The sequence below is a fragment of the Stegodyphus dumicola genome, chromosome 9 (assembly GCF_044657685.1).
Source record: "Stegodyphus dumicola isolate Sdum_Otavi_A_Nest chromosome 9, ASM4465768v1".
In the NCBI taxonomy this organism is placed as follows: domain Eukaryota; kingdom Metazoa; phylum Arthropoda; class Arachnida; order Araneae; family Eresidae; genus Stegodyphus; species Stegodyphus dumicola.
The window spans coordinates 151,651,749-151,674,981 of record NC_140776.1 but is presented as its reverse complement, the minus strand read 5'-3'; the positions used below and the strand labels follow the sequence as shown (position 1 = coordinate 151,674,981).

Sequence of the window (23,233 nt, the reverse complement as noted above, 5' to 3'; positions counted from 1 at the left end):
TATCAAAAATACTTCTAATCTTATCACATGAACTGGCATTTATGGAAAGAAATTTTCTATTAAGAAACTGAACCCAGACACTTTAAAAGATTCACCTTATATGCCTCAATGCAGCATACACTAGGTATTTTTTCACCTAGTGCAATCTCTGTGGATCCTAAATTCTGCTCTCAGTCAGTGCCTGTCCTAAATTTTAACATACATAAGTTACATACATACAAATCATAAGTTTTTCCATTTCCATATTCTGTTGCTCGCTGTGAACACTAAATTCTAAAAATTTTGCCACATTGGCTCTGTAACAAGCCCTTGCCATACATCATTTCATATTTATTCTGACTGTTCATATTACTAAAGAAATAAAATAAGCAGCTTTTTCTATACAAAATGCATTTAGTTTTTTAAAATAACAGAAATCTTTAATTAAATCCAAAAATTCTAAAATGAAGAGGAAATGTATTTAAGATAGAAACTGAATACATAAAGAGAAGGAAAATCATTCTTCAAAAATATGTACAGTTATTATTATGTAAATTAACCAGTTGCTTATAATTTCAGCCTTTGCTATAACCCTTTCTGTTTCCTCACCAGAGTGCAAATCAGTTAGATAGTTTTTAAACTGAGGTTTTCAGATTATAAGACAGAGTATGTTTCTGACCTCCGCTTGCACACAGCATTAGTTCTTGCTAGCTTTGATAATTTGTAATTAGTCGTCTTTGCGTTATTGCTGCTGACATTTGAGTTTGTTACAAAGAAAGAGTTACTGAGCCAGTTTAGATTAAAATTAAAGTTTGTAGTCCTTGACTACTGGTCCACATTTTTAGTTTGACTGTTTGTGTTTAATTACATAAACATGAGTTGTAGTTGATTTTGTTAGCAAGAATGTGTGCCTATGTTGTAAGTTCTTTTTAAATAAAGGTTTATTTAAACCTTTATCTGACTTTGTAGTCTTTCTGACATAGTGGTAATTTGCTTCATGTCTAACAGGGGTTTGGGACTATTTGTCTTTTATTAGGTCTGGTAAAAAAACCTCATAGGTATATTTTAAAAAGATTGAAAAGTTAGAAGATAAAGCACGCATAAACTAGTGGGAATACCGGTTTGTGTATTGAAACAAATTTCTAATTATTAGAAAAGGTGCTTAAAGAGAAGAAAAATTGTTATAAATTAGCCAAAATGTCTGGGAAAGCTTCAAATTAAAAAGACGCATAAATATTTTGTTGTGTGTTGTTGCTAAAAAACATAAATAATAACATATATATAATATGTAGCATATGTAATGCATAACATAATGTGTAATTATCCTAATATCATTTAAGAATCATTTGAATTACAAACCAGTTTTCTATAAAAAACAGAAAGAAGTAAATTTCTTTATATAGTCTTTATAAATGTCTCTTTTATGTTTTTGTCTATTATTATTAATTCATTTGCAGCACCTTTGTAAACAGCTATCTGCTTGCCCAGTTATAAACAAGTTTATGTCACTACTAAGGACTATATAGTAAGCATTTTGAGTGATCAAGTTTGTTTAGTGGTATGAACATTATTTCATGCAGTTGATGAAGAAGATCCCAATTTATTCAAATGCTAATTGCATTTTACATCAGCCAGCTGTGGTTTTTTGAGCATACTAATAAGGTTTTCCTTTTTTTTTTTTTTTTTTTTTTTTTTTTTTTGTGTGTGTGTGTGTGTGTGTGTGTGTGTGTGTGTGTGTGTGTGGCCTCTTCATCCATTAGACACTGTAATATAGAATCCTTGTTCTAAATTGTAAAGAACAGAGGCTTGCCTTGAAGATCTTTACAGGAACTTGAACAAGAGTCATTAACAAAATGGTATTATTTCTCATTATCTATCATCCAAGATTTATATTTTTCAATTCTCGGAAGAATTCCTCTTTTTTTAGTGAATGGGGAATTCACTCTTTCACCAGGTGTTTACTAGTATCTTTTACTACGTTTTTGTTTAACTTTTAAATCTTTATAAAAATTGGATTAATGGGTGTATCTTTTTTATTCCAAAGCATTTTTTGGTGGTGGTGGGGGCATTGACAAAAGAATCTACTTGATTACAAATATGCCTTTGGCAATCAAATAGCTCACACACGAACAATCTGTACTTTTGAATTTTCTAGTATGTGTCAGGCCTGTCTTGGTTAGCCACAGTTTGCAGAACTGCAGAATATTGGCAGTAAAAAAACTTACTGAAGAATGCACTGCATTTTAAAGTTTTCTATTTTGTGAAAAATGTTTATAAAACTACAAAGATTGATTTGCTGAATTCATTGGCTGAAACTATCCCAGTGCTGAATAGCTAATTTGTGAGTGATCTATGTTTTTAATCTATCTGGCATGTGCAGATCTGTCTTGTTATCCACAGTTTGCGTAACCACAGAGTAATCCGATTGTTTCTCAAGTAATAACTTATTTTGTGGTTAATAAATGATAAAAATTTCATATTCTTTTATAGTAGAGGTACAGGTGAATGTGGTCTTGGATTCATCTTATTTAATAATATGTAGATAGCCAGTTATAGCAGAATTTTATTCTATACTACCTCTGTAATGATCACTTTCTCTCAGGTATTGTTCACCATTTTTGGTTCTTAGTGAAGTTCTATATGAATCTATTTATTTGTGCATCCTCATTTTCCAAACTATTATTTTACCATATTAACTGTTTGTAAATTACATTCCCAACATGGATTGTTTAGAGAAAAAAAAAGATTTGAACCAATGTTTACGTTTGGTATTTGTGTTACTTTCTCTCTGGTCTATTAATCTGGCACCGGTGATGCAGAACTCTTTGCACGTGGGCCTCAACTTTGTATCCAACTTTATTAGCTTTATTTCCAGTTGCTATTTCATTGCAAGTTGCATTTAAGTTTGTTTCCATTAGTTTTTATTAATTTATTCTTGTTAGTTTTCTGGAGTTTCAGAGTTGGTGTTCAGTTTGGATTTACAAGTAATCTGGGATAAATAATGAAAAGATAAAAATTAGGAGAAGATTCTGAATTTCATCCAAACTTGTAAAGATTTACAAAATTAAAGCATTTTTCTATGTAAAGTATAAGCAAAATAGAGCATAAAATGTATTAAGTCTTGAAAAGTTATATTTTCAGTTTAGACAAAATTCCGAGAAGAAGGAATAACTTTTTATTAAAAATAGTTTTTTTTTTTAATGTGGTGTGCTTGAGTTGAAGGTAATTAATATGACTCATTAACAATGTGTAATAGTTTCCTAGTTTAATCAATTTCTTGCATCCATAATTTTTTCTTTCACCATTTTGAAAAAGGATGTATTGAGTTCACTATACTAATCTTAATCCAGCATAACTAGTAGCCGTTAATAACTAGATTACATGAATATTGCTATCAGTAATGACAACCAGAAATTTAGATATCTAGTAGTAGCTAATTGATAGTTCCTATATCAGTGCTAGGTATCAGTTTTAAGAATTCTATATTAAAACCACCTGAAATTATTGCATAAGTATCTCTGCATGTGTTTATGTCCGTGAGACATAACATATTAAATAAACTATTTTTGATGAAGTCAGTGCATATTTTCCTGTTGAAATGCTGCCTTAAAAAGAACTGCAGTCAATTTTATTAAGGTTTTAAATCATACAATATACATTTAAAATAAATAAAAAATTCAATTATTTTAGCTGGGGCTTTATGTAGATAATCATTTTAAGAAATAACAATAAGAAGTTTTATAAATGATATACTAAAAGAATTAAGCTGTTCAGGTAATGGAATATTTCTACTGTATAAATGTCAACCAGATGTTTCATAAATTAAACTTGTCTGTGTAAATGAAAGTTCACTAATTTTAGAATATTTTTAAAATAAGAAGTAAAACCTTGTATAGACTCTCTTAGTGAGTTTACAGTTTTCGAATCCTTGCAAACTTTTCTACATTGCAACTCAGTATAATCTTTTAACTGAATTCTTTTGTTAAAAGCTTTTTACTCTAAATTAAATCATAATTTTTGGAAAATTGTTATACACATTTTTCCCCTAGATTTTGTATATGTTAAATATGTGGAATTTTTGTTCCCAGGGAAATGACATATGGCAAAAAAGCAGAAAAATCACCTTTAAGTAGACGAAGAACACATGAGAAACAGTCACACATGGCTGATTTCTCACCTGCTTTCCGTCGTAAATTTTATTCAAATGCAAGTGTCATTCCTCTTCCTTCATTATCTCGGCAAAGTTCTACGTAAGTATAGTTTATTTGCTGCTATTTTCTTAAAGGTGTTTTTTAATTTTTGGAAATTTTTATTTTTAGGTGCTTAGAAATGGATTCTGAGATTTCTATAATTTTATCCTTTAGCTGCATTTTGCAAAGCAAATATGTTTGTATTTTATTAACTGTGAAATGAATAAAAGCAGGTTTTTAAGAATTATACAAATTTTAAGTATTTTAATATAAATTGCAAATCCAAAAGAGAAAAATTCTTATGTATGGACTTGTTAAAATTTTATGTGAATGTTTGTGATGTCTTTCATGAGTTTATTATACTTACTCAATTATCTGTGCATTCTTGCTTTCGTTTCCATAAATTAAAAAAAAATTATAAAAAAAAAAAAAAAAATGTGTACAGTTTTATCTAGAAGATATTTTAGAAATTTACTGAAAACATGACTTATGTTATCAGTTTTAGAGCAGCATAAACTTTTTTCCGTTAACTTTGGCTAATTTTACTGCTTTAAAGGAAGAAAATTATCTAAACAAGAGAAGGAGAGTAATTAAAGAGAGTATTTTATAATTTCAGAGGTATAACAATCCTTTTATAGATACTGCTTCAACAATGATTTTCATGCTATTTATGATAGTTAGCTTAGTAACAACAAGCAATGAATATTTAGTTGCATCTCAAGATTGTGCACACATTTTCTACCAGAAATTTGAATTTCAGATTTAGATCAGATGACTGAGATTATTGTTCTATGCTCAAAGCAGCTGTTCCATTAACATATTATTCCATTAGCGTTGTGCTGTGTGTGTATGATTATCATTTTGAATACGGTCTTTTTTCCCACCTCAGAAAAACTCAAGACTGTACTTTGATTGCGGTGAATTTTGGATTTCCAATTCAGGAAAGTCAGTCACACATGTATGTGTAATTCGTCACCATTTTCCTATGATGTAGAATTAGGAATGTATATTTATTGTAACTCCATGTAATTGATTTCTTTTATTTCTTTAACATGAAATGGCAACACAAGTTTTTGTTTAGTTTAGAATTCTCAATGCATTATTTGAAGAATCGGACAGCAAGCTGCAGAGTTGTGTAACTTCCTATGACATGCCATTCAATATTTAAAGTTAAAACAATCAGAAAATTAACATTTGCATTTTAATATTAGATGGAAATATGCTGAAAAATAAAAATGTGAGCAATTTGTGATTTCAATATATTATTGATCCTTGGTTCCTAAATTGCCTGCAGAAGTACTTATATATATAGTTCTTCTTAAATATCCTAAGAAGTCTGAAATCATGTCTTGCTGAAATTCAAAGAAAAGCCATAAAACAGGAAAAGAAATAATCAAAAGGAATTCATGTGCAATGAAACAAACACTATGAAAAGAAATATAGAACAACAAAGAGGAAATGAAATTTGCAATGCATAGATAATGAGAAAATCAGTTAATTTATTCGAGTATTGCACAACTTGTAAGAGTCATCTGCCAAAGAGAAGGAGAAATGTCATCACTAGGAAACTTTCTAAGGGAATTGGCTCATATAATAAAAAAATCAAGACCCTTGTTTTGAGGCTTGACTAAATAGCATTTGTCTTTTAGGCTTCAAATTTTTGCTGATGATTCACTGCTGGCCGTCAAAAATGCAACATGAAGAACAAGAGATGTAAAAGCCAAATTTATTTAAAAGATTAAATATAGTGGTCTGTGATAATTCATTTGAAATACAGCCTCTTTTGAGGTGAGGAAGACGAGAAAATCCATTATGAGTGTTACCACATGTTTGTCAATAACTGCTGCTGCGCATCATGGCATTGGATTGAAAGTATCTTTGGATATGTTGCTGGAAAATGGGAGCTCATGTTGCATCCATATGTAGCCAAAGTCCATCTAGTATACTCATGATTGCAGCATGCCAGGCTAGATGTTCTGGACAGGCAGAGTAACAGTGCAATATGATGGGCTAAGAAGAAAGCTTGAACAATGTGTGCAACATGTGGTCACTCATTGGCCTTTTGAAATGTGGCCAAGAGGTAGCCTTGAAGGTAAGGAAGGAGAACAGACTGCAAAAACTCAGAGATGTAGCTTTAGCTGATAAATGTTCTGATAATGCATATTAGGGGGTGCAGGAGGGGAATCCAATACCACCCCACATAACGTATAGTAATGTTTGGTATTATCTGTAGTGTTGATATTTTATGTTTGTATTTGTTCTATCTTCCTTCAATTTTAAATCTGTTATGTTAACACAGTGATTTTATTTAGTTAGTTATTTTTAGTTCTTCTTTCTTTCCTATTATGCCATTAAAATTCAGCCATAGTTCAGTAAAGTTATGTGGACATACTTCAAACTGAATGTGTTTTTATAATTTCAGATGTGAAACTAGGGAACACAAAAGAAATTTCCCCCTTGGGTTAGGATAGGGTACGTAGTTTTCAAAATAAGTCTTCACAGATGGTGAAAGGAGGAGAAATATTTCTAAGGCCTGTTTTAGATGCAAAGCATTTATTTTTGGAAGGGAAAAAAAGGGGCAAATATTTGAGTTTTATATATATATATATATATATATATAGTTTTGATCGAAATAAGGGCTTTGAGGCGTATCAAATAATAAACTCATGTAGTGGCTTTTCTTCTTGAAGAAAGTGATATATTACAACCTGTATTTACAAAAAATTAAAAAGGCGGCTCTTACGGGGCCTGATAATCGAAAGTACATGTAGGGGCAATTCTTGTTATCATAGCATGAGGCATTCTGTTTTTATATATTATCTAAAGCATAAAATATAGTAACACAAAAATGCAACATAATTTTTCAGCTGCGTGATAGAATTTCATTTTTTTAAAATTTTTTACTTTCTTCTACGAAGTAAAAAGGAAGTATTGTAATCACGAAAAGTTTCAGGCAGCATATTTCAACGAAAATATCCATTTTGACCTCTATTGAATGCAATTTAATGATGTTTTTGCGTGACATCTGTACGTAAAAACAGAATAAAAGACTCTTTTCCTCCAAAAAAATTATAAAACTGCTTTAAAAATGAATTCTGAAGAGAATTTTTCATGCCGTCTGTTTGAACGTACATACATTTCTCGCATAACTCAAAAACAAGTAGCCTCAGAACGTTGAAATTTTATATATAGGACTGTTATAACATGTAGATGTGCACCTCGTACTTTGGTTGTAATCGTCCGCAACAAACGTATATAAATATATTTATACATCTATCCACTCTGTTACCCGGCTCAGTGATCTCAGTTTCGTTACTCTTATATGTTTGTAAATTGTACATTTTTTGCTTTAAAAATGATTGAATTATGTTGTTTTTATTTTCCGGTTAAGGTTTTTATGGCTTTAGTAAATCTGTATGCAGTATTTTTAGAATTACAGTCAAAAGTCGTTAATCCGGACTCGTCGGGACTTCGGCGATTCCGGATTATCGAGCATTATTATAGCACTTCAATAGAACGTGTGGCAACCATTAGATAATTCTTTAAATGATATAAATTTTATGCATTCTGAGTTATAATATGAATGAAGCATAATACTGTTAAGTGAACCTAGCCAGAGTGTCGCTATGGTAAACAAATATAGTGAATTTTAAAGAGTGCATTTATTCTCTTGTGGTTTATGCGCTGTCGACGAAGTAGATTTAATTCAATCCAATAAGTTTAAATGAAATGCAAGAAAAAAATGCATATAATTTAATATTCCATACAAGGTCATGTGGTGTGCACATCAGATTTTTTTATTTTCCGCTTGAGTTACATCTGCTTGTAGCATAGTATAATGTTCAATTGCAGCATGATACAGTTTACGCACGTTGTATTTTATTTGCTAAATTTTTTTTATAAATTTATAATAGTGAATTTAAATCACTTTCAAAAGTTTTTTACCTATATTTTACATAAGTATGTTCAGCTGGGTGGCATAATCAAAGTGCATAAAACATAAATTTTATTTTTAAAATCTTAAATTTCTAACAAAATTTTAAAAGTTTTGACTTTAGACTTGCATAACTATATTCAAGCACCCATTTCTGTAGATGCACATCAAAAGTATGCAAAAATAGATGAAAAAACAAAAATTTACAATGGGCAGCTATTTGTGAAAAAACGTCTTAGAGGAGCACTGGTATATAATATATATTCGCCCTCAAATGGATTTCACTTGGGATTTTTTTAAAGTCTCAATTTTATGTTCTTAGGGTCCATAAGTTACAATTTATGTAAAATTTTACCAGAGTTTAAATTATGTTATGTACTGCTCCTCCAAGGTTTAATGTATGTAGGAGTGTCAAAATATTCTAGGAAATTTTAGCTGATTGTAGTTTAACCCTTTAGTGTTTTTAAATTTAATTTAATGAGTCAAATAAAAAATATTTTACTACTTTTTCAGAGTTCGTGCACTCCCTAAGAGTCCTTAAAAGTCCTAATGTTTTTTGGAATCGATTTTTGGTCCTTAAAAGTCCTTAATTTCAGCCAAAATTGGCACAAGGTTCTTAATTTGAATCATCTGAAATTTCTGTTTGTTTTTACAACTATTATTTTGAGTGTGAATCATCATTTCTGAGGAATATTTTTGGTGATTTTGATGGGTTATGGTTTGAATTTGTTCCTGTTTCTAATATAAATAGTGCAATACTCGAGTTTCTGGGTAAGAGGTGAAACATAAACATTTTGATATTATTTCATTTTTTCTAATGAATGGCTTTTAAACAACTTTTTCTTTTGGGAATGTGAATTCTTTTATTAAACGGCTCATAATTTGGCAATTTTAAGATAATTTCTATGCAAAATTTTTAATTGAGATAATATTTAAATGTTTTACTTATGATCCTAGAAGTCTTTGTCTTAACATGTTCATCTTCTCATTATTTCTCTTCTTTTCACTAAACACAAGCATGTATAATATCAAAAATACTTCTAATCTTGTCACATGGAGCATCTATATCAAGAAATTTTTCTATTAATAAATAAATAAAAAAATGGCAATGTAAAAGATTCATCTTTATGTATGACTCAATGCATCATTCACATGGCTGGTGCTAGACATTTTTCCACCTTATGCAATCTTTGTGGATACTAAATTCTGCTGTCTAATGCCTCCCTAAATTCTACTCCAAATGCCTTCCCTAAATTCTAAACATTTTGCCATTTCTAGATTCTGTTGCTCAGTATATCTCTATATTCTGCATGTTCTGCCACAGGGCTCTGCAACCATCCCTTACCATGTGTTATTTCATATTTATTCTCAATGTTCATGTTACTAAAATAAAATTAGCAACTTCTGCTATACATTCTACATTCTTAAATACATGCAGTTTTTTTTTTTTTTTTTTTTTTTTAAGAATAACAGAAATTTTTAATAAATTAAAAAATTCTAAAATGAAAAGGTAACTTAGTGAGAAAGAAACAATACATAAAAGAGAAAGGAAATTCTTCTTCAGAGCTATGTATTATATGAATCTATGAAGCTTCAGAACAGTATTATATGAACTAATCTGTGTATAATTTCAGCCTGTACTGTAACTTCTACATTCCGTTTCCTCACCAGAATACAAATCAATTAGATAGTATTTAAACTGAGGTTTTTGGATTGTCAGACAGAGGATGTTTATGGCGTCTGCTTATACCTGTGTTAGTTACTACCAGCTGTGATTATTTATAATTATTCGGCTTCATGTTATCACTGTGAACATTTGAATTTGTTGTGACATAAGAGTTACTGAGCCAACTTACATTAAAACTAAATTGTGTGGTCCTTGACTACTAGTCGATGTTTTAATTTGAGTTTGACTGTTCCTGTTTAGTTGCATCACCATGAGCTGTGATTGATTTTCCAGACTGATTCCTAAGAACATGCATGTATATTCAAAGTTCTGTTTAAATAAAATGGTTTATTTAAACAGAACTTTTATAATAAATAAAATGGTTTATTTAAATCCATATTTGTAGTTACTTGTCAGATAAGAATATCTGACATGGCGATATTTTTTTTTTACGTCTGTTAGGGGTTTGAGACTATTTAACTTTTACCAGATCAAGTAAAACCACATAGTTATATATATTATTGAGACATTGACAAGTTAGAAGATAACAAGTTAGAAGCAGAAACTAGTGGGAAGATTGGTTTGCATACTGAAACAAATTTCTTATTGTTAGAAAAGATGCTTAAAGAGAATAAAAGTTGTAATTAGCCAAAATAGCTCGGAAGTTTTCAAATTAAAAAAACATGATCCTAATATTATTTATCAGACTATATTCTAATCATCAATTATGATGACATTTTTCAAAAATTTATAACCTTATTTTAAAGCTAATATGTTAAGCTTCCCAAAACTACTTATTATTTTTTGTGTCGGGTCATTAGAAGCAGAATTGTGGCCGTTCTTGTTCTGCATCATGAAACGGATGTTTCTGAAGAACACAGAAGCTGACACCTGAAGGTACACATTGTCTGAATTTCTGTAAATGACGTTTTTTCATTTCAATACTTTTGGTGATGTTCAAATGATGATTTTGAACCTTTCTGTTTGTTATTAAGTGCTGAGGAACAACGTTGGTTTTTCAGCTTAATTTTCAAACTAAGCAATATTTTCTTTTCTTTCTGTTTTTGTTTTCATTGCATTAAACTTATTTTATGAAAAACATTTTTTCAACTTTTCTGTTATGAAAAAAACTTTAGCTTAAAATATTACTGTAGTAATTGTATGAAGATTTTCATAAATATTCTGTGAAATATTGTGAATTAAATGAATATTAATCACGGAATATTTCCACAAATGTTCTATAAAATATCGTGAATTAAATTGGACTAAAAGTTTAGGTTTATAAAAATATCTAAAATTCGTTTCAGAGAATTTTGTAAATGAAAAGAGAAAATTATTTGAAAAATACCTACTGCATGTACTTACTGAAACAGGTATATTTCATAGACATTTTACTTTATCGCTTAGATTTTAATCCATTTACTTCCTTAATAAATATAAGTGACAAATATATAAATAAAATATTGATAAATATTTTTGTGGGAATATATCTAGTAATAAGAAGTAGCCGAGAACCTCGGTGAAGATCCAATCCTTTTAAAAAAACTCTTGAGTCAACAAAGCAGTAAAGTTTTTTCCTAGGTCTGATGCAATAATCTGAGGAATTCCAGTGCATGTAAGATTTGCAGCAAAGTATCACATACAATAATTCTGTATTAAGATTAGATTATTTAATAGACTGATTTGTTTAATACAATGATTCTTTGTTACAATGTTTTTTTTTAATACAATGAGTCTTTTCATACAATTATTCTGTTTTGAGATTCTTTAATGGCACTGCTTCTAGCCATCTTGCACATTGGTCAACAGCACAAAGAACATAATTGTGACCTCAACAGCTTGATTATACAGGTTCAAGAATATCCACATTAATTATCTGGTTTATTAAGACATGCCATTGGCATAATAGGAACTTCATCAAAAGGGTACTTTTTAGCTTGAAGTTGACAGGAAGTGCATATGTTATAATATTCACACCTTTCTTGATTTCAGGAAGGAATATCTCAATCACTCAGCAATCTTCTTGGTTTGTTTGTTACCTCTCCATAAGTTATAATGAGCAAAGTCCAAAAGTTGTTATTTCTCTTTAGGAACAACTAACTGGTGAACTTTCTCTTAAAATCTTATCTTTATGATATAAATAGTTGTCAATAAAAATAAAATAATTACTTCTATTCGTAGCATGTTTTTAAAGATGGTTCATCATGAACCTGAAACAGTTCTAAATCTGAAACACAATGATTTTGTTTCGTGCTACTTTTAGAATCATCCTTACATGTCTTTTCATGTAGCAGAACATAATATTCTGTATCCGTTGCTGGTTACTTTAGCTCTGCAAGTACTAACTCTTCGAAAGCTGAATTACATTTTGTCTATAAAGCAACTATTTGCAGTTAAACCTCACCTTCAATTTCATCACCAGACCTTCATCTGGTCACTGAACTTTGTCACATCATTATGCCTAAATTGCTATCTTCTACATTATCATGAACTTTTATTTCTGTACTTTATGCTATGCTCATCAAAAGCTCTGTACAACCTAGAAATGTTACATGCAGGATAGGGTGATCACCCAGGAGCCTGGAGGTGCAACTTAGTTGCTTGATGAAACAATATTCTATAGTTTTCTGAACAGTTGTATTACATTTCCCATTAAAATTTTCAGTTTCGTAAAAGGGCATTTCAACCACTCATTAATTAATTTTTACGTTTTTGCATTTGAAATGAAATTTTCATTTATCATCTTCATTTAATTCATTAAAAGCACTTAATGACAAAATTAAATGATTACTTAACTTGTCAACCATTGCGCATGTTATAAATATAGGTGACTTCGATTTACTATCTTCAGAATACTTCAATAACAGTAAGTTAAGGAGAGGAGCATGTAAAGATTGTCCAAATATTGATGTGAGAATAACACTTCCATGTGGCATACAATATCCTTCTGGTACGATATCAGTCTCAACAACAGTTAATTGCACTCCTATATCTGCTACCGCATTAATTAACTTCTTCTTCAGTTGCTTTATAGTCTATTAAGGTCTCAACAGGCTTCCTCCAATGAATTCAGTCAGTTGTTATGATCCACTAATGATTGATTTTTAGAATCTTGAGATCTATCTCCACACAGTCTATCCATCTTGTGCAAGGTCTTCCTTTTTTTCCTGGTACACTCTACACTTCCAAAGGTCACCTTTTTAACAGGGTTTAAGTTATCACATCTAAAAATATGTCCAAGCCTCCTAATATGATAAAATTTGATGACTCAGACAATATTAGGTTGTTGTTTGATTTCATAGTTAAATAAAGTTCTCCATCTATTATTTTCTCTAACTGGGCCATGTATTTTCCTTTCAAAGATTCAAAGTCTTTCTTATTCTGTTTCTGGTAATGACCAGCATTCACTACCATACAATATGATAGGTGTAATAACTGTTCTATAAAGATTTATTTTTGTTTTTAAAATTAGTAATTTAGGCACCAATAAATTCTTTAAAACCATGATAGCATCTATTTGCTTGAGATAATCTGTTGTCAATTTCAAGTTTAATATTTTTATCTTTAGTGCTGACAGTGCCAAGAGACATGCCATCAAAAGTAGAAGAATTTATTTCCAATGGAATAGGATTATATGCTTTACTTATTACTGCTATAAATTTTTCTTATTCTCATTGATGGTTAGTCCAATGTCTCTGGCTACAGTCTCCAGAGAAATAAGTATGCTCAACTGCATGTTTACTTCTGCCAATAATATCAATGTCTTCAGCCTATGCAACCAACTTTATAGATCTTTGAAAAAATGGTGTCTCTAGTTATAATTCCAGCATCTCTGATAGCCTTTTCAAGAGTGATGTTAAAAAATGCATGCAAGGCCATAATCTTTCCTCAACCCCCTTTCAATGTAGAGTGCCTTTGATAGATCAGACCTGATTTTTAACATTGCAGTTCACTCTCTCTGAAGTCATTCTAGATAGATAAACAAATTTTCTAGGAAATCTGAATTCCAATCAATATTATGCTCAATAGTTTTTTCCGAAATTTGTCAGAGTGAATTAGATGAATAGTAGATTTTTCAGCTTGAAATCCATTTGTTGCTGCCAATAACTGTAAATGCATACAATAATAACCTATTATATATAGTATGGGAGGTTTTAAATGCTGCATTTAATCGAGTGATAGCTGTAGTATTTCAGCCTGCTTCTTTTTTTTTTTAAATACGATATATGGAGCCCTCTTCCCATTCAATGGGCATCTGCTTCATAGTCCAAACATTAAGTTTAACCTCATGAATAACATTGAGTTCAAGTAGGTCACTATTAATAAGTTCTGCCTTAATATATCCATCTGGTCCTGCATCCCTGTTGTTAATTAGATTGTCAATAGCATTCCTCACTTCATGTAAGAATGGTGCATCAGATTCCAGATCCTTTTTAGCAACATTCAGGTCTATAGTTAGATCATCCTTTTCCCTTGGAAGAAAGATCACTTCTACAGAGAGGGTTTCTAAAGAACTGTTTCCATCTTTTCGGCACTTCAGCTTGATCACTTGTAAGCTCAACATCACCTTTTTTACTGGTAATAATCCCGGGATAGGCAAAGTGAGATAAGGCACTGATTTTGTGGTAAAATTTTCTTGACTCTTTGTGTTTTTAATTTTTTTATCTCACTTAACTGTTCCTCCATATATCCTTTCTTTCTCTTATGAAGCAGTCTTTTTTCCTTGTGTTCTCAACTCTTTATAATTTTCCTCTACTCAATTAGTATAGTGTTTTTGTATTGTAAGTTTATAAGCTTTGTTTTACTAATTTTTTCACAATCACAGGCATACCATCCATGTTGTTTATTACCTTTCAGTTCTGGTTCATATTTCCACTCTGTATATCATCATATTTCACTAGCTTTTCTTTTAGATTATCTCTATAATCTGTCATTGTCATAGGTTTGCACAATGAATCAACATCCAAGATTCCATCTTTTTGTTGCCTATTCCAAGAGGTCTTACTTATCCTTCCTGTCAGCTTGGAAATCACCAAAAAATGATTGGAGTCAACATTGGCTCCACAATAACTGCAAGCATCCAAAAGACTCTTTCAGTGTCTTAAGTTCATCAGGAAATGATCAGTCTGACTTAGTGTTTTTCCATCTGGGGAATGCCTTGTGACTTTATGTACATTTCTATGTTCAAAGATGGTACCTCCTAAAATAAGTTCATTTGCATTTGTAAAATCATTGTCATTTGCAATTATCACTACTTTCCTTGTATAAACTGGAATTATCCTCAGAGTTTTCCACTGATCTCATGCCAATCTTTGCATTAAAGTAACCAATAACCAGCTTTATATTATTTGAGGGGCATTTTTCATAGGACTCTTCAAGTTTATCATTAGACTCAACCTTAAAACACTACATTTGCCGTATACTGTTAATACTAATATTTTGAGGACAAGCTCAAATCTCCACTTTATAGGTCCTTTCATTAGTAGGTTTGAAGTCTATGATTCTCTCTCATTTTTTCTGCCAAACTATCATTTTATATTTCATATCAAATTATCATTTTATATTTCAATCAAATTATCATTAGTAATGTTTACATTTTTGCATTCGAAATTACAATTTTTTTTATCTTCATTAATCTCATTAAAAGCACTTAAAAACAAAAGTAAATCATTACATAAGTTATCAACATTGCACATGTTATAAAAGTAGATGATTTAAATTTACCATCTTCAATAAAGGTAAGTTAAAGAGAAGCCTTTGAAGATTGTTCGAATATTGATGTGAGAATACTACTATGGTATCTTTCTGGTACAATATCTATCTTAACAACAGTTAATTGCATGCCTGTATCTGCTACTTCATTAATTAATTTACCATCAGAAATAAATTAATTCCCTTTTAACTTCTTGATTTACATTAAAATATTTGAAAGAAATTTTTGCAGTTAAGCATTAAAAGTATCTTATTAAATTTTTTCTTATTTTCATGCAACAATGTGTAATGATACTTGGAATTATATTTTGAACATTTTGATTGAGAAGGGCAATTTTTTGTTCTGCAGTTCCTTTCAAAACAAAGAAAGCACCAGTTAGATTCTTTTAAACTGCTTTTTTTTTTCTTCTGGCAACATACCACATTTTTCCGAAACACCATCTTCACTTCCATAAAATAAACAAGAAAAAGGTTGTGTAGCTGTAATTTTGTTTGCAGTATGTGAATGCCTGGCGCCGGAAGTGTTGGCATTGAATTAATAAAGTATATTTGCAACTTTCAATTATCTATTTTAGGAATTTTATGAGATCTTTGACATAAAAATTTTCTTCATCTGCTTTCTGACAAGCAAAGCATTACATCTGTAGGAGCAAATTCTATTAATAAAGGCTAAAATAAACTTCTGTGTGATTCAATTTTGGTTCCTAATGAATGTAGCCACTTTGTACATAACAGGTATCATATAATTCTTTCAAAGCATGAACATGGTTCTAACTTTAGACAGGTTGTAAATTTAACATTTTATGCATATACAAATTAATAAGGAGATCTTTTCCACTGAATATTTAAGAATGTTAAGCACTTCATCATAATTCTTAATGGGGATAATAAAAAAACCCTTCAACAGTTTTTATAGCTGCACTAGCTAGTAAAAACTAAGCAACTAATTGAACTTATCAGCTTTAGATAACTTTCCATTTTGATTTATTGCTGTATTAAAAGTATTCTGAAATGTTTGCAATGCATTTGCATTTCCATAAAATGTATTGATCAAAGTTTTTGGTAACTTCAGAGTTTCTATTAATAACTCCAGAATTAATGGATGCAGTACTGTTATCATGAGAAGAACCATTAGAAACTAGAGAATTGTTAACATTTCCTTTTTTAAAAATAATTTTGTGCCTCTGTAATTCCACCTTGCAAGCTTGTCTTCATATTCAACTAATGCTTTCAAAGAAACTGCTTTTACTTTTAAAATTTCTAGTTGTTGTTCTGTATCTTCAACATTACAAAAAGAAATTTAAGATTCAACAGAACCTGTTACTCTAGCTATGGTTTAAAGAATAACTTTCTGTTCTTTCTTAAGTTTCACAAGCTCTGCTTCAGCCATTTCTGTTATGTTTAAATTTTAGTTTCTAACAAAATGAACAAAATACTTCTTACCTTTTCTGACAAATTGCTTATACTTCACTGGGGTATTCATAGTCCATTATAAATATATTCTTGTTATAATATATTCTGTTGATATATCCATCTTGAGGTGGGTTCTGGGTATATTTAACATGGATGTGGGCATATTTGTATAGTACAGTCAAAAGTCTTTAATCCAGACTTGTCGGAACTTCAGCGATTCCGGATTATCAATTTTTCCGGATTATAGATCATCAGTTTAAATCTGGTAAGATGGCATGCAAAAAATATACAATTAAAAATATGAAATTGTAATTTATGAAATAAAGAGCAATTGTGATCTAAAGGGTATCAAAGTTTACAAAAAAAAAAGGTTAATTATTTATTTGTTTACTTTATTAAACATTTCTTTTAACACGTGCATGCGTAAAGCATACATTACGCATAGTCGAAATTAGAAAATTGCAACCAGAAAACTATTTTCTGCATATTCGTGATATTTATAATGGCAAGGAAATTGGTTTAAATCATATCAGAGTACATCAAGATGAAACACTACATTTAGTAAGGAATTATAAGCCGAATAAAATAAAAACATCTGCCCTGAAGGTGATAGTGCTGACAGGTCAACTTACAGTTCATTGCGCGCCGCCATGTGTGTCCCCCCCCCCCTCCGCAGAGCAGCGTGAAATTGATAAACAGATTTTGGAATTGTTAGAGAAACAAATCACCTCTCTGTCACTTTCTTCATGCCTTTATTCATTTTTTGCAGCAATTCCACTTTTTGTTTAATGGACATCAAAACATGCTTTCGCTTTGTAGATCCTTCGGCAGCTCCAGAATCGCAAATTCTATTTGACATAATCGAAAGTTCAAGCTTACTTTTATAAAATTGCTTTAACAGTCTGCAAAAAATAATAAACCGGATCCAATTCGAAGATTAAAGATCAACGCAATCTGAAATAACACGACTGAAATGGATAATTAGATAATTTTAGCTAAGCTTATACAGACTTTCTGCGCATGTGCACAAAGTTTGTAGCTTTGAGGTCTGGAATATGGACGTCCGTATTAAAGACTTTTGACTCTATATATAGGCAGTATAAGACAAACACCTTATTATGACATAAGCAGAAGAAGCAGTGATTTACATAAAGTTAGTAACATAATGTATGGGCTGGCATGCAGCATAACATAATCTTATCACAACATTCTTTTCTTATAATCTCAACTCTGTGTTACAAAAGAGAGGCAAAAATACATGCCACTTGGCTAAAGTGTGTGTGTGTGGTGTTCATCAAATCATGACACCTTATTTTATCACCAATAAGTATTGATGCATTTTGTTTTTGTCCGAGAGTGTTTAAAAATAATAAATGATAAATACTGGAAAATAATGACCAGTAGTAAAACTATAAAGATTCAATGACAGGATGGATGTTAATATGAAGAAAAGCTGTGAATCCTTTGTCTAAATTTTGTAAAATGCCAGTCTAAAAATTATCACTACAAATGATCCATTCACTAATAAAATATTAGTGCAACTCTTATTCCATTCAAATATTAATATTTCTGTTAAATGGAACAAAGACAAAAATTGTGTTCTAAGTTTTGCCTTTATATTTTTTAAATTATAGTTTTATGATTAAAGGCATGTGTTTTCACATAATGAGCAAACTCAGTCCAATAGTACCACACAAGCTGCACTCAAATTAGCCAGTTCTTTTAATGTATGTATCTCAGCTGCACTGAAAAGTAGAGTGTTAAAAGTGCAGTAAAGTTTGAAAATGGAAGTGTTAGTTATGTTCTTGAAAGTGGAACATAAATTTTCATGTTAGGCTGAAGAATCCATTTTTCATGTTTCATTGAAAGAATCTTCATTTATATCCATCAGAAGCTCTACAGGTCATCAGTAGGCTGTAACAAATTTCTGTTAGTAAAATTTGAGGTTAACTTCTGAACAAAGCATGTATCAAACAGTATTTCTGTTTCATATTTTTTACATTTATTCAAAGCAATTAAAAAATATACAGTACTTGGGGGTAAGCAACATCATGAAGTTGGCTATCTTACAATGGGAAGACCCGCAGATGGTTAATATTACTAAAATAGCACATTCAAGATATTTTAAATATATTGTATACAATCTTTGTTGATTGAGATAGTATGTTAGTACAACCAGGATCATTCATGATATGTAGAAATTCTTTTGCCTTTACTTTCTGTTTGGAACATATGGCCTGGGCAGAAATGGGCAAATTATACTTATATGACACAAAAAAATTTTGCAGGCACTTGCAGAAGAAAAAATGCATTACAGTGAAGGAAAGCTTGTGAAAAATCATTAGAAATATTACTGAATTTGAATGGAGATAAATATAAATGCCTCTTAGTTGTTATTGAGGATTTTAGCAAGTGGTTCTCAAACTCATCAGGATGTATAATTAAATAAATGTTTTTCATTGTTTTTTAAGAATATGAGTGATTGCCATATATAGAGAGAGAAAGAGAGAGAGAATATGCGTTTCTGTGAAATGAAATATAATTTGCAAAGTATATATAAAATAAAAATTATAAAATGATTAATGCATATGTTATTTAGATATATATATATTTCCAATATACACTTTAAGAAACTTACACACACTTGTATGAAATATTTCTTATTCAGACTTTACTAAAATAAAATCAATTTTCTGATTCAATACAATAATTCCATTTCTTTTCTGTATTTTAATTATAGCATTCTACATTTTTAATCCATTGCATTGTGAATTTGTAAAAGGAAATATCACCTCCCACTCACATAGTTGATAAAAACTATGGCATTGAAGGATTTAATTTAATAAGTATTTTTAATTGAAAAAATAGCTAGTACCTAAAATATGCCGTTCTCATTAGTTTTGGGTTAGAACTCTACCTACACTTAATTGAATAGATGGATATAGCAAACTGCATACGTAATCTTCTAGGAGGAATTTAATTTTTCAAAGTTGCAATACATTTGTGTTTTTTTCCCCTCTCAGTTACGGAATGTAGCAGATTAATTAGTTAGCTGTTATTGCTATCATGCTGGTTTTTAGATACATGGTCTGGATTAACTATTAAGTTGTCTGTTTTTCATTGAAATTGTGAAATGATGAAATAAAATAAATTTGAAAAAATTTTTGATTATTTTCTTATTTATTAGTGTTATTTAATTAGTTATTATTTTAGTGAGTATTTTATTCCAATGGATAACGAATATATATATTCATTGTCCTGAATCCCTTATATATATATTCATTATAATTTCACCCCTACCTAAACTTATCCCAAAGCGAGAAGTGTCAGAATATGTAATTTGAATTTGTAAACTATTTGAATTGAAACTGTCACAAGTTTCAGTTTATAAGTGTATTTCTTCCCTAATTATTCATGATAAGTAAACAAGTTCTGAATATATATATTATTTTATCAGTTATAGATAAAAAGTAAGAAATTTAGAACCAAATGCATAAAGATATGAAAGAAATGAAATTAAAACCTGTAAAACCCAAAATTCCGTATAAATATGTAAAAAATATGAGCCAATTGTCATGAAACTAGAAGAATTTCTAGTTTGGTGACAATTTTCTGAAAACTACAGGTATGTGAAATTACAAGAGATATATGTATTTTTATATTTCTATATATAGGAAGAGGTCAAAATCTGATTCAGCATTATCAAGAGAAAGATTCAATTGATCTCTGCCAAGGAAAATCACTGTGTTTCTTTTCATCCAAAATTAGCTGATGAACCATTCTAAATTATTTAATTATGCCGTATTTAATTAATAGTTCACTTGAAAATTCTGAAACATTCTCTATGCAGAGGAATTCCAGAAATGAAATAAAAATATACAAAAACAAATCCATATGTAATAAATTCAGTGTTTAGTAAAGTAAAAGAAAAATAATTAGACACATTTTATTAAAATTAAAACTCAAATTAAAATGTAATAATACAAGATATACATAAAAATTAACAGAGAACTTGATTTCAAAACTTACCATTCTGCAAACAAAGAACAAAAGAGAGAAACTGAAAAGTAGATGTTGATGGTTGTCAGTTTGGCATCATTGGCAAAAGAATTTGAAAGCTCGCAAGAGGTGAATTAAAATCAGTTTTTGTAAATTCTTCAGGTTTGGGTGACAACTGGTTGATATTTTTTGCATATTTATAGGGTATTCTGGGTTTTACTGGTTTTGAAATTCTTGCTTTTTTGTCTGTAATTGATTAATTTTTTGGCAACGTATTGCACGGAAATAATATTGGAATAAGTTTGTTTTAAAACGAAAATTTTGTGGTACTATGTATTATTTTATATGTAGTTTATGTAAATTTGGCGAAAATAAACAAAAAGAAAGAAAAATAAAATCTGAAAGGATTCAGATTTTAACATCTTGCCAGAGTATTTGTAAAGGTTTTTTTTATGGTAACACAGAGTTCACAGTTTATCAGTATGCTCTTGTTTATCATTTTACTTGTGATAACACATTTTTTTTCTTTTAAACTTCATTACTTACTTCATTACTCTTCTTTCTTTGCAGTTATGCCACATAAAAATCAACAGTAAAATCACAAAATAAGCAGTATATGTTTGGCATTACATTTTTCTATTCCCCTCCAGTCTTTATTCGGTTTTCATCGGGTTTTCTTAATAAGATGACTTTCACAGCTTTTTCTTCATTTTGTTATAAACTTTCAGTGTTTTTAAATTTCATTTATAGAATATCATATTCTTTGCATTTATGTCACATGTTTGGTTTGGTTTGGTGTTTAGATTACGGCAAAGCACTCGAGGGCTATCTGCCTTAAGGGAGGGATGCCTTCGTGGAGGACTTTTTGAGGGAAACTGGCTCATATACACATTACACATGAAAAAACCACAAAAACACCCATGCAGACCAAACTACCAGTGTTCAGTGATGTTACCGCTCGGCCGCTGGTGGGCTTATGTCACATGAAATTCAATAGTAAAATCACAAAATATATTAATTAAACATATATTTACAATTGCAATAGTGTTAAGTGCTGCTACACTTTTTTATATTTACTTTATTTCTTTAACTGCTGAAATGATCAGCTGCTTAAAATCATCATCATAAAAAAGAAAGTGTATAATCATTTGATTGAGTACTGCTAGTGTAATTTCATGAAAATATGTAATATTTCCAATTAAACATCTCATAATTTCAATGCTTTTTTAATTAAATCAGTCATATTAAAAATATATTAAGAACTATATTTACTACGTTTAGATCACTTAATTTGTTACTCAGTAACCTTCCAAAATAAATTTTAAATTTAAGAAATTAGAAAATCTTAGGCTTTATTGAATGACAGTATGCTGGCATGTGGAATATAAAAAATATTTTATTTCTGGCATTAAATGATGTTCTTTCAGGTAGCTGAGTTTGTTAATTAAAATTTAAAAGATAAATAGCGTACATTTGCCAAATGACAGTTGTCTAGGGCACAGGAGATTAATTTTTTTTATTCTAAACAGTGTTGCCATTGCTCAATTTTAGATCACCAAGTTTGCTAATAAAAAACTCATTAAATTTTTTCGAAATATGAAATAAATCAAAAACAAACTAAAAATTCGGACATGTTCAGGTGGAGGACTACATTGTATGCAAGATTTGATGACTTTAAGTACTATCTTTTTTCTGAATTTCAAGAGACATTTGTACATACACTGCAGGGGGGAGGGCAGTCCTGTATCTCTCGTTCTAGTGGGCCGATTGACGAAATTCAACTTGCGTTTTTCATGTCTCGAAAGCACGACATAAGATGTATATTAGATTTATATATAGGTATTATATATTGTTACGAAATGTCAAGGCATGGTGAGATGGCTTCCCCGCAAAGCAGATTTAGGGTTGCCATAAAATGGCAAGTTAAGGCAGGGTTGCCACGTTTGGTGAGAAGTTGCCCATTTGGCGAAAAAATTGGCGATATACCATGGACTGATGGAGAACCTTCTGGAACGAATTCTTACTGGTGTAGCCCAGAATGTTCTTGAACACCAGTCAAAAGTCATATAAACCCTGCTGGTACGCAGAGACTTAGTTCGAGTTGGTGTCTAGTCTAGCAATTTAGTTCGCGTGGAGACGATCGAGTTGACAGCCGGGCAGTGAGTGCCGAGTGGGTCGCTTAGTGCACTGAAAGAGTCTCGTAGTGTACTGCGGTTAGTGCAATGTCGGAGAGCATGCTCAGCTCCGGGAACGACTGAACCGAAGAGTCGGAAGCCGTGCTCTGTGTGTTGTTGAGTGTATCACGAGTGGTAGCGTGGAGTCTCGAGAGTACGTGGAATT

General features: G+C 30.5%; 1 protein-coding gene across 2 annotated transcripts in view; it reads left to right on the top strand.

Moving 5' to 3' along the window:
• Window positions 1–23,233, top strand: part of LOC118200349 (kinesin-like protein KIF21A) — a 156,750-nt gene that overhangs the window by 96,019 nt on the left and 37,498 nt on the right. For both annotated transcript variants that reach the window (XM_085824243.1, XM_035372309.2), the window contains exon 29: window positions 4,068–4,229. In XM_085824243.1, coding sequence (XP_085680369.1) covers window positions 4,068–4,229 — 162 coding nt within the window. The remainder of the gene's footprint in view (window positions 1–4,067; window positions 4,230–23,233) is intronic.